At 36.1% G+C, this 18415-nt stretch overlaps 1 protein-coding gene across 1 annotated transcript in view; it reads right to left on the bottom strand.

The window, feature by feature from the left end:
• Positions 1-18415, bottom strand: part of LOC114664526 (prolyl endopeptidase-like) — a 49778-nt gene that overhangs the window by 12192 nt on the left and 19171 nt on the right. The window contains exons 7-11 of the mRNA XM_028818673.2: positions 10881-10986; positions 9911-10102; positions 6805-7002; positions 4202-4305; positions 1822-1958 (exon numbers count right to left, since the gene is read on the bottom strand). Coding sequence (XP_028674506.2) covers positions 1822-1958; positions 4202-4305; positions 6805-7002; positions 9911-10102; positions 10881-10986 — 737 coding nt within the window. The remainder of the gene's footprint in view (positions 1-1821; positions 1959-4201; positions 4306-6804; positions 7003-9910; positions 10103-10880; positions 10987-18415) is intronic.

Genomic DNA, 18415 nt, shown 5'->3' with positions numbered 1-18415 from the left:
ATGTTGATGGAGAAGTTTAGAGAAGGCCAGAAGGAGTTGCATTGCGTCTTTGTGGACCTGGAGAAAGCATATGACAGGGTGCCTTGAGAGGAACTGTGGTATTGTATGAGGAAGTCGGGAGTGGCAGAGAAGTACGTAACAGTTGTACAGGATATGTACGAGGGAAGTGTGACAGTGGTGAGGTCTGCGGTAGGAGCAACGGATGCATTCAATGTGGAGGTGGGATTACATCAGGGATCGGCTCTGAGCCCTTTCTTATTTGCAATGGTGATGCACAGGTTGACAGACGAGATTAGACAGGAGTCCCCGTGAACTATGATGTTTGCTGATGACATTGTGATCTGTAGCGATAGTAGGGAGCAGGTTGAGGAGACCCTGGAGAGGTGGAGATATGCTCTAGAGAGGAAAGGAATGAAGGTCAGTAGGAACAAGACAAAATACATGTGCGTAAATAAGAGGGAGGTCAGTGGAATAGTGAAGATGCAGGGAGTAGAGTTGGCGAAGGTGGATGAGTTTAAATACTTGGGATCAACAGTACAGAGTAATGGGGATTGTAGAAGAAAGGTGAAAAAGAGAGTGCAGCAGGGTGGAATGGGTGGAGAAGAGTGTCAGGAGCAATTTGTGACAGACACGTATCAGCAAGAGTGAAAGGGAAGATCTATAGGACGGTATTGAGACCAGCTATGTTATATGGGTTGGAGACGGTGGCACTGACCAGAAAGCAGGAGACAGAGCTGGAGGTAGCAGAGTTAAAGATGCTAAGATTTGCACTGGGTGTGATGAGGATGGATAGGATTAGAAATTAGTAAATTAGGGGGTCAGCTCAAGTTGGACGGTTGGGAGACAAAGTCAGAGAGGTGAGATTGAGTTGTTTTGGACATGTGCAGAGGAGAGATGCTGAGTATATTGAGAGAAGGATGCTAAGGATGGAGCTGCCAGGGAAGAGGAAAACAGGAAGACCTAAGTGAAGGTTTATGGATGTGGTGAGAGAGGACATGCAGGTGATGGGTGTAACAGAACAAGATGCAGAGGACAGAAAGATATGGAAGAAGATGATCCGCTGTGGCTAATGGGAGCAGCCGAAAGAAGTAGATCTTATCCAATGAATGTATGTCCTTTACTCATACATAGGAGAAGAATAGCAAGTCCTAATCTGTATTAACTATGTTAGTGAAGTACTTATGTAGCACTCTCTCCCCTTTCAATATCTTGTTTATGTTCAGAGTTCACAAATCAACAAAACAAGAAGTGCAGCTTCTTCACCTATGCATGTCATTTTTAGTCAGTATAAACGGGTTATATTCAAAACACAGCACTAAGCTCAGAAATGAGCATAGCTAGAAAATGATTCACTAGTGAATGGTTGTTGGAGTGTGAAGTAACTAACATTAGTGTATAAGCTGCTTGACATTAACAGAAAGAGGTTCTCTTTTCAGAGGTAGTTAATCTCCAAAGCACATCATTCATCAAATGCATAAAAATAAACATTTCATTCAACATTTCAATAAACACTTCAATTCAACACCTTATCCCAAATTCTGATGTGCTGTTTATGGAGGTCTTACAAACAATTGACACCATGTCCATGGCTATTTCCTGTCATGCATCTTATGCTTCCAGAATAGACTCCTGCCCTATACAATTCTGAATTAGATTAAGTGGGCTAAAAATGTTATGTTATACTTTGTAAGGATTATTTACTGTTTGTTAATAGTGACACCTTCAGTTTTTGCCTGACATACCATTCATAACAGAAATTGTACTTTTACAATTAAGTCACATTTAGAAGAATTATAGCAGAATATTTTACGAAATACTGACTTGTATGAAGGTTGAATGGAATGGTTAAAGCCTCCATAGCCATACAGAAATACTGGGTGAGATCCATCCATCTTGATTCCTTTGGCATGTACTAAGAACATAGGAATTTTTGTTCCATCTTTGCTTGGATAAAACACCTGGAAAACAAGAATATCAAGAGAGTTACATTAATTCCATGCTGGCCAATTTAGATGGAAACGTACACACTGATAAATATTTCTTGCTGATAACTGCCTATGATTTTTTTTTCTTTAGAGAGTTGTGGCAATATTTTGAGAAACTCTTGGTAAGCAAGTGTTTCAAATACTTGGTTGTTTCTTTCTACTTACACAAAACATAATAGGAACCATGTGACTCATCTGCTCAAAGACAGGGAAGGGTGGTATATTTTCTTTTCAAAGAAAAGGCAGTGCCAAAGTCTTATTTGTATAGTGTATTTATAAAGTAACACTATTATATGGGGATATTTATTAACTCTGATCATTCGCATCTGAGTGAGTTCCACTTTTGTTCACAATGGCATTTTCCAGAATTGTTTTTTTTAACAATAATCCAGTAACAAATACATGTATTTGGGAAATTGTGAACATACAATTGGATTATTTTTCATGCGGCACAATTTATGTGAGATTTTTTATGAATGTTTTGATATTGTTTTATGTTGTTTAACATTGGTCACCATACACTGCATAAAAACATGAAATCACAAAGTTTACTTAGCCACCACTACAAACTACAAGGGGTAAGTAACAAATTAAAATATATTATTTCAGGCTGGTTTATTCCTTTAAGTGTCTTAATTCTATGCTCGTCATTGTACAGAGACAACTTTTCATCTCACTGTGAAATGTCCAACCTCTGTGAATGTTAGTTCGTGCTCAGCACTGCTTTTCCTTAACTTTATTTCGAACTTCAAGTTTGTTAACCACAATACATCAGCACACCTCAAATGCAAGACAAACTAAGCTGTATTTGCTGGAACATGCTACAACTAAATTTCTTGAGTAGTAAATCCAGCAGTCTGTAATGTTTGTTCTATGAGGTGCACTAAAAGTTCAGTGATTGGAATTTTTTCCCCTCAAATGGTACCATTAGCATACTCAGGGATTAAAGGACGGAAAATTTCTGAACTTGAAAATCTATGTAGGAGGTTATTAAAAATACAATACATTAATTACAATAACCAAAAGAAAACAATTTTGTGCAAAGTCTTATCACACATTTCAGGTGGTGAACACATTCAATGACCATACTTCAAATGCTTCCTTTTGCAATGACAGATTTTAGCTGATTATGTACTATAGATTTAAAAAAGATGCCACTTGAACAGTACTGTTGATGAAATCTTAAGAATACTGCTATATATTAGGGTGGCATCCTGGGTGTGAATCATACACCCAGGTACATTTTACATTTAGTTATCACTTCGTCTGTATTGATTTTCCTCTGGGTATTTTGGTTCTCCTCTCACCCATAGCTCTAATTTGTCTGTGTGTGAATGTGCATATGTAGATGAGTGTGACCAGCAATAGACTAGTGCCCTGTCCAAGATTTCTTAATTGTGGCTGAAGCTATTATGACAGGCTCCAGATTTCAGGACCCTGAACTAAATTAAGAGGATTTAAATTAGGTGGCACAATTTTATATTAGTTTATCTCTAGGTATCCTGGCTCTCCTCCGCCACTCCAAAGAAAAACTAGTTAAGCTAAATAGTGACTTTGATCACCTCCAGTGCAAGTGTGTTTGTGTGTGCCCTTTCTAGGTCTAAGTTTTGTCTTTTGTCTGCCATTTCTGGGCTAGGCTCTGGAACTTCACAACCCTGAACTAAACTAAGAGAATTTGAAAAGTGACGGATGGGTGAATTGATTCTATGTATTAAAACTTAATTTTTTATTGATGCTTTGTTTTTTTATTTCCTTGCATTTTTGACTGATATTGTATATTATTGTACTTTGTTTTTTGTATTATTATTGTACTTTTTTTATTAATACTGTATGTACTTTGTAAAGTCTCTGGTGCCCTGTAAAAGGCCCTTAATAAAATACATTTGGTCTGAAATTTTAAAGACATAATCTCTGCTGATGGTAGGCAAAACTACTAAAAGAACTAACTACTGCTTGAACAGATTGAGAAAATCAAAAATTACACCTTTTCTAGTTAAAGCTCAATTTTCTGCCTGGTACTCACCTGCTATAACTTTAAAATGCAAGTTCATTATTATTTGCGCAGAGTGGACAAGCATGTAGCTCAGAAAAGTAAACAAAACAATAAATAGATTATACCTGCAGTCTGATACTATTCTGAAACAGAATGATTTTACTTGAGACAAAACTATTGATAATGTAAAGTTTTCCTTTGTTCCTACACAGAATGAATGTACCTGAATGGTCTGGTAGTCAGCAGGGTTGATTCCCTTAATTGGTACCTCTTTAAACACTGTAGGCTCCAGAATGTCAGATGTCAGATCACAGTGAAAGATAATTCCTAAAAGAAAGAAAAAAGCACAATTACAGGTATCAGTAATAACATACAAATAATTACAAAGCTTTTGGCAAAGGAGGATCGAGTCAGACACTAGTTAAACATTTCAAAATGTTTCTACTTCACTGCTCTGCTCTTGGATTAACAGTTGTACTAAAAATTGCTTTTTAAAGACTTCTCTGGCACCCTAAAAATATTATTGTGTTCATAATCATGTAGGTATTCACTATTGAAGCCAAAATTACTGACTTATTGATGTTTTATAGTAAAACTATTAAGAATTCATTTAGTAAGTAACACCTGGTTTCCTTTCTAATTTAAGATAACTGACACATTTCTGATTTTCATTCTACTATTTGTAGTGACTTTAAAAATCATAACTTTAAGAATCTTTTCAAACTTGGCAAAGCTTTTTTTTGCTAGTTTAGCTAACACTCAATTTCACATGCAGTGCGTGTCTTAGTTAGCTGTTGAGACAAGGCATAATAAAAAATTAATTCAGGTCACCTGTATTACTTTATTGTTGTAACTTTAAAGGGTCCAGCAGGGAAACAGACACATTTAGCTTAGTCTGCTACATTCTTTGACTGCCTTCCCCCACTTTCAGCATGGCATCCACATTGAAATGTGTCAAGACTATCTATCCTCCACCAGCTGTGTAGCTTGTTTTTTGTGTTCTGAGTTGTTTCTAAAATTAGTAATTTCCTAAAAAATCATTCACACTAGATAGATATTAAACATGAGGAGAAGATGCTTAAAGTTCTTTACAATGCAACATTAAGCATATTCAAAAGTTTCACTTGTACAACACAAAAGACTCAAATAACCTCAAGTTATATTCTTTGTAAGAGAGGTTGGTAGGGACATTTTGTTTTATTGCCTCTAGTTGTGAAAGAAATCATAATTGGGGAAAAAGAAAATATATTACTGACTTAATTTAATATGTTCAACCATTAATAAATGATTTTATATGGGTTTCTTGTGTGCATTACAGATGAGACAAGGCAGTGTGAAATGGCCTACTGCAGTTTCTCTTTGATGAACCTGAGGGGACAGGCAATCCCATTTTTGTGAATTTTTTTTTTTTTTTGCATTTCGCAGGCTGATCTGTTCACTTTCAGCTTTACCATTACTACTGTGTAAATTACCTTTGTAAAAGGTCTATTGCTTTTAAAGCTGCCTAACAGATTTTAAGTGTCACATATAATACATATAATCCTACATCCTATGGGATTTCCACATGTTTGAAGCTATGCAGCACAAGGAAGACATGCAAGTAAAGTAATAAGGGTTGTGAAATTTATCTTTAGGGTTGCATAGTCATTGAAAAAAAGCTTACAATTTTGAATACAGAAGCTTAAAAATGAAGACTCCTAGATTTACTATATGATGATCTGGTTTCTGACCAAAGCTTTTACAGGAAACATTACTATTCTGTAATGATATGTTGGGAACTACTAATTTATTGTGTTGTAAATTAATAGCTCATATAGTATTCAGTTAATGAAGATGTGCATTAGAGGTATGCCGTGGCACTTGGATGGATGGATGAATGAATCTATTATCTAACCTGCTATATCCTAACACAGGGTCATGGGGGTCTGCTGGAGCCAACCCCAGCCAACACAGGGCACAAGGCAGGAACAAATCCCGGGCAGGGCGCCAGCCCACCGCAGGACACACACACACTCACACACCAAGCACACACTAGGGACAATTTAGGATCGCCAATGCACCTAACCTGCATGTCTTTAGACTATGGGAGGAAATTGGAGCACCCGATTTAGCAAAATGCAATGCAATAATGTTGTGGATATAGGACCTTTTCACTCTTATGGGAGAAATAGTTGATATTCAGCAATAATAAATGTGGGAAGACAAGCTGCCTATAATGTGCAGTAAAATTCAAATAAACATGATATTAATATGGATATAGGTAGAAATTGTTACATCATAAAATATCTAGTTAAAATATAAAAAAAAATATGAATTATGAGCACAGTTTCTTACAGATAATGTGTGCTGAATTTCTACAAAAAATTATACAATTAAAGTTACATGTTATTTTATGCCCCAAATTACACCATTGATAATAATAAAAAGGGATTTGCAGGATCTCTTTCAGAACTACACTAGATTAGCGTGAGGAGTTTTAGCTTTCTCTTAGAATCTAATTAGGTGGCCACTGGTTTTATTTTTAACATCAGATGTAATACAGATGAATTATTTTTGGTCTCACAGCTGTTTGCTCAAGTAGCTCATATGACTTTGTTGACATATTACTTGTTTAATATTAATAGTTTTACTCCCAGTCTTAACTTTATTAACATAAATTGTTAAGACTTACTCAAATTGCTGGGCTTTAACACAATGTTCCTTGCAACATTCTATGATTTTTTTTTTCTTTTACTATTTAACACTCTCATGTGTTGATTGTTTTAAGTTTACCAAATATACAGGATCTTCTATTTCTTTACTCATATACAAGTTTAGTTAAATTACCTGGAGTGGTAAATGATGTAAATTTGTAGAAGAAATCTGTGTGCTTCTTTTTGCAGCTGATTCCAGAGATAGTACCCACATCCAAAGGCAAGTTCTTCAGAAACTTTCCAGTTTTAAGGTCATATAAATGGAGAACATCCTTAACATCATGCATGTAGTCCACAAGAAGGAAATTGTTATTAACACAAGCTGCAAAATCTGTTAAAATTAAAAAATGACATTTTGGGTCTACAGATTTTTATATGGTCTGCTTCATGCACGTTTTCTCTGAAAAAAATGTCTGTTGTGTTTGTTCAAAAACATGACTCAATATGGGAAAAACACTTTGCCAGGTTTACTGTATATAGTTTATACTTTTAGCAATCCATTCAAGTCCCACAATGTTGCAAATATGAAATAGTTTTGGTATTTTTTAATTTCTAAGTAATTTTTTCATATTTGTGGCATATTGTCCCTTGCACTGGCAACTTGTATTGTTAAGCAAAACATTATTTATAAGCTATAAAGAAAGAAAAGGTGTAAACATCACCAAATACGTAAAACTCAGAAGCAGAAAAGGTTTACATTAAAAAAGAAACGTGGAAGTGTCTCATTTTTATCATAAATTCTTGGCACTATCTTTCCAGAGTTAAGGATACACTTGTGTTCATTTCTCTATTTACATTGACTGTTGTCAGTATCACTCTTACGTAAACAACAGCTAGCATGACAACAACATGGTGCAAAACAGTGATCTAAGTTGAAATGAAAGTGCATAAATGTGGCATGTGCAAAAAAATAAACAAATTAGTATCTATTTTTTCCATCAACCCTTTACAATGATTTTTGAAGCTATGACTTATGGCATTTAGGTTATATATAAACTATACATTGTTTGGGTGTGAGAGACAAATTGGAGAATTTATGAAAATCCCGACACAAATACTGGAGAATATGCCAGTTTTGAGGGATCAGTGGTTAGTAATGTAGTGCTACAGCTAACCTGACCTGATTAATAAAAAAACTTACTCTAAAAAAACAGTCAGATTTCTCCTTCTGGCTTCAATTGCTTCTTCCAGTTTTCCACTTGTGTGTGAAAAAGTGAGCTTAACCCCAAGCATGGGTAAATTTTCCAGTACCAGTAGCAGTAAGTCCTACACTACGCAATAATTTTTTTTGTCCTTGGTAGACATTGTTTCACATTGGTCACAAGTGTAACACCAATCACCAGTTTTTCTGAGACTCTAAGTAGCTACAGGATGTAAATTCCCTTCGCTCTGTTGCTCTAATTCTCTCTGTTCTTTTTTCTCTCACTGATTCCTGCTGGCCCTCACCAGTATATTCTGACTCATACAGATAAGGTTAAACATTTCATCATCTTCCTGAGTTGTATGAGAGCTTATTTGTCTAAATTTTTGTAAAATGAAAACTGACAACTTAAAACAGTACAGCCTGAGTGCTTATATTTTTAATGACAACTGCAACTGCACTATTCACAAAATGAGCTATAAGAAACCACACCCCTCACAGTGAAAGGTTGTTTGAGAGAGAATGAAGTAAAGAGGACAGACAGACTTTAATTTTTTTTATAAATCGTGGAGTTTCACAAAAGTAAATATTTTTTAAATGGGTATAAATATGTATGAATATGTACTTAATATATTAAAATCTCAAGACATGAATCGATAATCAGGAACTTTTTTGGGTTCTTCCCTCAACAACACATGGAACATCTGCACTGATAGACATGTGGAATACTAACTAGATGTATTCAATATGATTAAAAATAAGACCTTCTGACACTCAAATCCCACAAAAAATGTCTCACCCAAAAACATATATAATGAACCACAGGTTACTATAATCCTGCATAAAGTTATTATTTTGTTAGTTGAACACTTTTGATAATCATTTAGCTAGAAACACAAATAAATACATATATGTATACAGTGGACCCTTGACATACGAACTCAATTCGTTTGTGAAGGCTGGTTGTAACTCAAGTTGGTTGTAAGTCAAGACTATTTTTCCCATAAGAAATAATGGAAATACCCATAATGCGTTCCGAACCTCCAACAGCAACACTTAGTTAACCTTTTCATAATAAAAAAGGGTTGTATAATGTGCATAATTTACCAAAACACCAATAATTTTTCTAATGTACTAACCAAAAAGTTATAAAAAGTGCCTAGCCTACCAGAAACAACAATTTCATACTGTACTTACCATTTAATTTGATATCTTTGGGTTGCAGGAAGGGAGGAGAAGGAGAATGAAATGGAAGGTGGTTATTGTTTGGAAGGAGCCTCCTTATACAAATCTTTTCTTTGTAAAATTGTCGAGATGGTGGATTTTGACATGCTGTACATATTAGCGAGATCGGTCACACAAACACCACTCTCATATTTCCGCACAATTTCCTTCTTCACAATTTATATAATAAATTATATAAATCACTGCACTGACTGAAATTACGTCCACAAACACATGTATCTGGGCTCCGACTGACGCTTATGAACGCTCTCGGCTGTTTGTTTACAATCGCACAAGTAGATACATGTGACCGCATTTGGGTCATAACGGAAGACGTTGGTCGTAATTCAAAACAAAAATTTTGGTCATAAAACAAGTTGTTCGCATGTCAGGCCGGTCATATATCAAGGATCGACTGTATATATGTTTGTGACTTTATTGGAATCCCCAAGCAATGCTGGGGCAATCAGAAAACCTTTCGCACTCCCATCTTGTGAAGTACTGTCAGAATAAGCCTTAGATGTTTTCCTCTATGCATTATATATTTGAACAGTGAAGTCAAAATTACCTATTTTGCAAACTCTAGCAGTCAGAGTCAAAGGAAAAATAAAGAATCTCCATTTATTTCTGAGAATTTTGTTATATCTATGTTTTAATATTTTAGAACACCTCTTTTTTGTGGTCCAAAGGAATTAAAGTAATTCAAGGTCTTAATTGACTGTGATATTTTTTCCTCCTCCTGAACCAACTTTGATAAGGACATATTACTTTCCTAAATTTCATTTCAGAGTACAGTATATACAGTAATGAAAACTTTGTTGTGGAGCAGCTCCAGTCCACTTTTTTCCTATTCAAATTGGAAAAAATGCCTTACCCAGCACATCCTTCTCATGTTCTGGTATCAGAGTAATCCAATTTGATGGCTCTGGTTTGTGCACATTAATATTGATGAGTCGATAACGAGGAGACAACAGATTAGTACGGAAAGTAAAAATGTTGTCCTCGTTAGTGATGTAAGAGTACTGAGCATCAAAATTGTCAATCAACTTCACCCATGGAAGAATACCTTCAAAAAAAAAGAGAAAATACTTAAAAGCTAGAAAATGGTTATTTGAGATTTTTTGTAATTTTCTCTTTAGAGGTATCTTATGATTAAAGCAAGTGCAAAAAAAAAAAACATTGACCCTGATAGAACTCTGCAATATTTGGTTTTTAGCAAACAAGAATTGCATGTTACAATATTATACTATACTGAATTTGTTTCAGGGGGTCTTAGAAAAACATTAGCCTCGATTTTAAATATTTTAGCCTATGTGATAAAATTTTACTTTGTTGTGCATTAAGATTATTCTATAAATACTATTCAAAGTGACTTACAAATCATATGTGCATGATGAAAAATTCTGAAGCAACCACATCTTACTGTATACCAATTTGTCTGCATGTTTCACAACTTATTTTAAGTCAGTTTGCATGTTGTACCTTTGTCCACAAAGGTTTTCTGTGGGCACGCTGCTCTTGTTCTATATCAAAAAGATATGCTACCTTAAACTGGCCTAGTATGACTGAATGTGAGTGTATGCATGAATGTGCCAACCAGCACTAGTTCCTGCATTGAAACCGATGCTGTCAAGAATAAGCTATGGCTTCTTATAATCCTGTAGTGGACAATGTGGATTCATAAAACATATGGCAGTGGGATGGACAACAGGAAAGGGACAAGTTTGAAATATGACTCATTCTTATAAGGAGAACCATTCCAGATATATTAGCATTTTTCAAAGACACAGATTCAAACTGTGCTGTGACTTTCCAAATAATTTTCCAAAGACCTCTGCACATACCAGTAATGCCATTTGGCAGCTGCTGCAGATCACAATACCAAAGACGATTGACTGGCTCACAACCCTCTCGAATAGACAAGACAACATACCTTCCATCATCAGATACCTACCAAAAAAATGAACAGGGTCTTTAATATTGAAAATACAAAAAAAATTATTTGAAAAAAGCATAGGTAGGGATGGACAAGGTGATAATGAAACCTCACCTATTATCATTTTGATATTGTTCTGAAAGATAATTGTGATAAGATGATTTTATCATCATTTTACATCTTTAACTCTAAAGTACAAACCTCTATACAATGGTAAATTATTGACAAATAAGAAAGACCATTTAAAGCCAATGTCACTTTATGAGAGTTGTAGTTGTTGAGTACATAAGACATGCCAACTGTAGTTGCTGATCTTGTCATCGGACTATGTCAATTTACATGACTGAAAATCGCCAGCAATGTCACATTTACTAACTGCATGCTGACCTTCCAGCATGGTTGTGCAGTCCCTTTTTGTGATAGCTAATAATGAGCTGCCCGATGGATCCATAATGTCTCCAACAGGCAGACATTACAGCTCCTGATTTTTTTCCCTTATTCTATTCAATTGTGATACGTGAATACACAACATCAGACACACAAGATTATCTTCTGTTTGTGAAATGCAAAACACCCATGCTCCTAATTTTTGTTGTATTATATGAATTATACTATTGAAATGAGCATTCACTGGTTGTCAGCTCTCATGTGCAACAAGCTCCACCCCTACGACTAATGTCAAAATCAAGCCTAGAAATATACTGTGCAGAATTCATCTACTTTTCCACCTGCTTAACCAAGTTCAGGGGTGCAAGGGGACAAAACTCTCAATTGTAAGCTCTTTAAACTACCTTTGCTGAGAGCGAGAGGTAGGTTAACATTGTTGGATGCTGCTTCTCCTTTATTTGTTTTAATTAGACTTTATGTTTATCTATATTTTATAGATTGTATTCTATTCACTCTGTTGGTTTTAGACCTGTTCTACTAGTGATATTCTAAGTGCCACAGAAAGAACCCTAATTTTCAAAGAAGATGTCTAATTTATTAAAGCTACATGCTGATAAAACAAAATGTTTCTTATTGGCACTCCAAGCATTCTTAGGAAAAATCAAAGTGAGGAATATGGAGCTAGACTACACTTTTATTTGAATCCCATATTAAGAATATTAATAAGGCAGCTTTCTTTCATTTAAGTAACTTTTCCAACCGTTGGAAATTTCTAACTGTTACAGTGTGGTTGAAACTCTTATTCATGCTTTTATCATATACCATCTGGACTACTGCAGTGCTGTTCAGCATGGTGCTTCTTCATATAGAATTAAGACACTGCCAGAATTATCTACTAGAGTACTAGACATTGGGAACATTTTGCACCCAACCTCAACAACTCCATTGGCTCCCAATTAAATTTCAGATACAATATAAGATTCTTCTGTTTATTTTTAAGTCTCTCCATTTTCCAGCCCCTGTATATCTCAGTAGTTTCCTTCAGTTACAGTATATAAGCTTTCACATTATCTCTGTTGCTCTGAGTCCCTTCCTCCAAGCTTTGCACAACGAGTGACCAAGCATTTAGTGTAAGTGGTCCAAAAATTCAGCAATGATTTACCTTTTAACTTGCAGTCATCTACAGCTATAACTTCTTTTAAGGTATTGCTAGAAACATATCTTTTCAAGGAAGCTTTTTCATTGCTTTAACTGTTATTTTTATGCTGTTTTCCTGTCTTGTTATATACATATGTTTACTTTTATGGTTTTGTATATTTATGTTTGTAACTATTTATACATATACTGTACATATATATATATATATATATATATATATATATACATACATACATACATACAGTCGACCCTTGATATACGACCAGCCTGACATGCAAACAACTTGATTTACGACCAAAATTTTTGTTTTGATTTACGACCAACATCTTGCATTACGACTTGAATGCGGTCACGTGTATCCGCTTGCGCGATTGTAAACAAACAGCCAAGAGCGTTCTTAATCGTCAGTTGGAGCCCAGATACATGTGTTTGTGGACGTAATTTCGATCAGTGCAGTGATTTATATAATTTTTTTCGATAATTGCTAAGGAACGAAGAGAAGGTAATGAAGGTAAAGAAAGCGATCACAATCAAAACGAAGAAGGAGATTGTGTGGAAATATGAGAGCGGTGTTCGTGTGACCGATCTTGCTAATATGTACAGCATGTCGAAATCCACCATCTCGACAATTTTACAAAGAAAATATTTGTATAAGGAGGCTCCTTCCAAACAATAACCACCTTCCATTTCATTCTCCTCCTCCTCCCTTCCTGCAGCCCAAAAGATGCCAAATTAAATGGTGAGTACACTATGAAATTGTTGTTTCTGGTAGGCTAGGCACTTTTTATAACTTTTTGGTTAGTACATTAGAAAAATTATTGGTGTTTTGGTAAATTATGCACATTATACAACCCTTTTTTATTATGAAAAGGTTAAGTAAGTGTTGCAGTGGGAGGTTCAGAATGCATTATGGGTATTTCCATTATTTCTTATGGGAAAAATAGTCTTGACTTACAACCAACTTGAGTTACAACCAGCCCTCGCGGACAAATTGAGTTTGTAAGTCAAGGGTCCACTGTATGTATGTATATATATATATATATATATATATATATATATATATATATATATATATATATATATATATATATATATATATATATATTGTGGCAAGCGGCTGGAGGTGGCACCCAGCCGGGATGTCCGGAAGGACCGGAGGAGGGATTACGCATCCTCCACACTACGAGGGGGTGACTGCCCTGGTGGCTTTGGGGACCATGGGAACTGAGCTTGGAAGCTCAACCCTATACGGGCCCGTGGTCACCGCCAGGGGACACCCCAATGCCTGGAGAGCCCTGGTTCTCAGCACTTCTGCCACACCCGGAAGTGCTGGGGGGAAGACGACCAGGGACACCCGGAGTGCTTCTGGGTGCGCAGCCGGTACTTCCGCCACACTGGGGAGTGCCGGTGGAAGATTATCGGGAGGCACTTGGGGCACATTTGGGTGATTATAAAAGGGGCCACCTCCCTCCATTCGATGGCTTGAGTCGGGAGTGGAGAAGGACGGAGCTCGGGAGGAGAGGAAAGGAGGCGGCCTGAAGTGAGGAAGAGGCATTGTGAGGCCTGAACTTTGGGGGAGTTTTGGGGTTGTGTGTTCACTTTACTGTTGTAAATATGAATAAACGCGTGTTGGGTGTTGAACCACTGCTGTCCACCTGTCTGTGTATATAGTGTACTAGCAAAATACCCGCGCTTCGCAGCGGAGAAGTAGTGTGTTAAAGAGATTATGAAAAAAAAAGGAAACATTTTAAAAATAACGTAACATGATTGTCAATGTAATTGTGTTGTCATTGTTATGAGTGTTGCTGTGTTTTATATATATAAAATACACACACACACATATAAACATATATATACATATACATATATATATACATATCTACATATATATATATATATATATATATATATATATATATATATATACATATACACATCCACATATCAACATATATATATACACATATATACACACATACACGCTTTATGGGTGATTATTGTTTTACTCTTTTTATTTTTATTTTATTTTATTGTAGAATCAACTCCTATCTGCGAACAGCAGGGCAGCCGTGGGCGGATGCGTATGGTGTATTCACTCCATGTTATCGTGCATTGCGCTGTCAGTGGTATTTTGATAAAAGAATTGGAACAACATATAAGAAGCGTATAAATTATTAAACAGTACAACATTAACATTTAAGAAGTAAAGTTACATTAAGTACTACTGCAGTGCCTTCGGGTATACCTCATTTTTTGTTTGCCCATTACATGCTTAAATGTATACATTTTTTGGTGCACCTACCCGAGAACACGCGACATATAACCGAGCGTGGGAGAAGCATGGATTTTAAACACGCGTTGAGTTCATCTGCTGGTCTCCCTCGTGGAATAACTGGTAATGTTTGACTAAAATCTACAGCGAGTAAAACGACATTACCTCCTATTTTTTTTTTACGATCTCTGAGATCTTGCTTTTTTCGGTTCAAGGCTTCATAAGCTCTTTTATGTTGTATGGTGTACTTATCCCAAACCATCATCTTTGAATGTTGCAAGACTTTCGCCTTGTATGTAGATCGGGGTAATTACATTCATTGCATTCCTAGTTTGAATCGCAATCTGATTGTATGGGTGGTTACCTGGCACTGTAGGGTTGCCACCCGTCCTTTAAAATACGGAATCGTGCCGCGTTTGAGAATGAAATTGCGCGTCCCGTTTTGAATCAATACTGGACGGGATTTATCCCGTATTTTTTTTATCATTTTTTTTTTAAAGCAGCGTCTCATGCAAATCATCCCACACGCATTTTATGAAGATGCCTCCTTTCCTACTTTTGATTGGGTAATACTTGATGTCATCGTTAGTTTGATTGGTGTTTTTAACTGTCCAGTGAGGAGGGCGTGCGTATGGTGTATTCACTCCATGTTATCGTGCATTGCGCTGCCAGTGGTATTTTGATAAAAGAATTTGAACAACATATAAGAAGCGTATAAATGATTAAACAGTAAAACATTAACATTTAAGAAGTAAAGTTACATTAAGTACTACTGCAGTGCCTTCGGGTATACCTCATTTTTTGTTTGCCCATTACATGCTTAAATGTATACATTTTTTGGTGCACCTACCCAAGAACACGCGACATATAACCGAGCGTGGGAGAAGCATGGATTTTAAACACGCGTTGAGTTCATCTGCTGGTCTCCCTCGTGGAATAACTGGTAATGTTTGACTAAAATCTACAGCGAGTAAAACGACATTACCTCCTATTTTTTTTTTACGATCTGTGAGATCTTGCTTTTTTCGGTTCAAGGCTTCATAAGCTCTTTTATGTTGTATGGTGTACTTATCCCAAACCATCATCTTTGAATGTTGCAAGACTTTCGCCTTGTATGTAGATCGGGGTAATTACATTCATTGCATTCCTAGTCTGAATCACAATCTGATTGTATGGGTGGTTACCTGGCACTGTAGGGTTGCCACCCGTCCTTTAAAATACGGAATCGTGCCGCGTTTGAGAATGAAATTGCGCGTCCCGTTTTGAATCAATACTGGACGGGATTTAGCCCGTATTTTTTTTATCATTTTTTTTTTAAAGCAGCGTCTCATGCAAATCATCCCACACGCATTTTATGAAGATGCCTCCTTTCCTACTTTTGATTGGGTAATACTTGATGTCATCGTTAGTTTGATTGGTGTTTTTAACTGTCCAGTGAGGAGGGCGTGTGTTTTAAGTACAGTCTGCAAAGTGTTGGCACTGAGATGTGGCGTCAGCGCCATAGTTGAAGCCCCTAACGTTGCGGTCAGCAAGTCGGCTAACATCCGCCATGTGCCGTCTTTCAGTTGCGAGAAGCAGATCATAGAATGGTTGAAACTGTTGCCCCTAACGTTGCGCCACGGCGTGTGGTTCGTTTATACCTCGTGTCTTCTCATTAAACTTTTATGTCGCGAATATGTTATTGCAATCCGCAGCGGGAGCGTTTCTATAAACTTAATTTAAACTTACGTTTTACACCGTGCTTTGTTTCCCTTATGAACATGCTTGTATGCTTAACTCGCTCCGTTCTCAATTGTTTAATTAATTTTTTGCTCTTCGCTGTTTGCTGCTCTTCCTCCATTTCCCCCTACTTCGTTCTTTTATCTCGCGAATATGTTATTGCAATCCTTAACGGGAGCGTTTCAATAAACTGATTGAAAATAGTTTTGCATTTACCTTTTTAGTAAAAGGCGAGCTTTTAAGGCTGAGAAATGACCCCGTAAATGCACACGTTTAATTGGACATGTGTTAATATGTATGGTTACACAGTATTAAAAGACAGTGAACAACGTCAGTTACCTTTGTTCCCGCGTTTGATAAAAGGTGAGCTTTTAAGCCTGAGAAATCACCCCGTAAATGCACATGTTTAATTGCACATGTGTTAATATGTATGCTTACACAGTATTAAAAGACAGTCAAAAATTAACGTCATTTACCTTCGGTGACTCGTGCTGTAAATGTCTTCCTTGTTTTTAGTTCACGTGATTACGTAGGAGGCGTGATGACGCGATACGTGACTCCGCCTCCTCCATTACAGTGTATGGACAAAAAATATGTTCCAGTTATGACCATTACGCTTTGAATTTCGAAATGAAACCTGCCTAACTTTTGTAAGTAAGCTGTAAGGAATGAGCCTGCCAAATTTCAGCCTTCCACCTACACGGGAAGTTGGGTAATTAGTGATGAGTGAGTCAGTCGGTCAGTGAGTCAGTCAGTCAGTCAGTGAGGGCTTTGCCTTTTATTATTATTATTATATATATATATATATATATATATATATATACACACACACTAGGGGGCTTCGCCCCCTGATCGTTTTGCTTGCCAACCCCCGTGTATGGTTTTCCAGATACACACTTTTAAGTTTTTTTTTTTCTTTGAATTGTTGCTGTTCCAGTAGTTTCACTTTTATTTCAAAACTTTGTTAAAAACAATATTTGGAATCTTTCGAGTCCCAACATACAGAATCTTTTAAATGAGGTCCATGAGACATGTGTTTAATGACTTTGTACCATAAATCAGGATATGTTTCTCTGTTTGGAATTTCAGCACAGACAAAACGATCTACATTATCAGCAGTTAATAATTTTTGTTTAACCAATAAATACATGTGAGGTAAACTCCGTTTTTGAAATTTTCTAACTTAAACTTCAAACCCTTACAATATTTACATACTTCAGACATATCACCTATGTCCATATATTTGATCTCTATTCGCCTTTTCGTTATTTCTCCGAATAATAATTTCTCTTTGTTTGTGCTAATGCGATGTTTACTTTCTTTGTTTTGACACTTTCGTTTTTTTCTGTTTTCATATTCTGTATCTTGCTCTGCATGTGTTTTGGGCCTACGTTTTTTTTTAAGTCCTTCGAATTCCACTGTTTTCATTATCTCTATCCTGCTCTGCATGTGTTTGGCCCCTTTGTTTTTTAACCTCTTTATGATGTTTTACTTTGTTTTCTACTCTTTGTCTTTTATTTCTGACCTCACTTTATCCTGCTTTTTTTTTCAATGACACCTGGTCCGTTGTGATTATTTTCCCTTTTTTCGAGTAATAATTTCCGTTTGTTTGCGCTACTGCGATCTTTACTTTCTTTTTTTTTATACTTTCTAATTTTCCAGCTTTCATATTTTTTAACTTTCTCTGCATTTGTATTGTATCAACTTTTTTTTGAGCCTTTCGAATTCCACTGCTATCATAATCTCTAACCTACTCTGCATGTGTATAGAGCCAATGTTTTTGAACAACTTTATGAAGTTCTACTTTGTCTTTTACTCTTTGTCTTTTAATTCTGAGCCCGATTGGATGTGGTTTTTTTTCCAATTCCACTTGTTCCGGGCTGTTTATTACTTTCCTTATTTTCTGA

Source organism: Erpetoichthys calabaricus, chromosome 14 (assembly GCF_900747795.2).
Source record: "Erpetoichthys calabaricus chromosome 14, fErpCal1.3, whole genome shotgun sequence".
NCBI classification, from domain to species: domain Eukaryota; kingdom Metazoa; phylum Chordata; class Cladistia; order Polypteriformes; family Polypteridae; genus Erpetoichthys; species Erpetoichthys calabaricus.
This window is presented reverse-complemented; position numbering and strand designations above follow the sequence as displayed.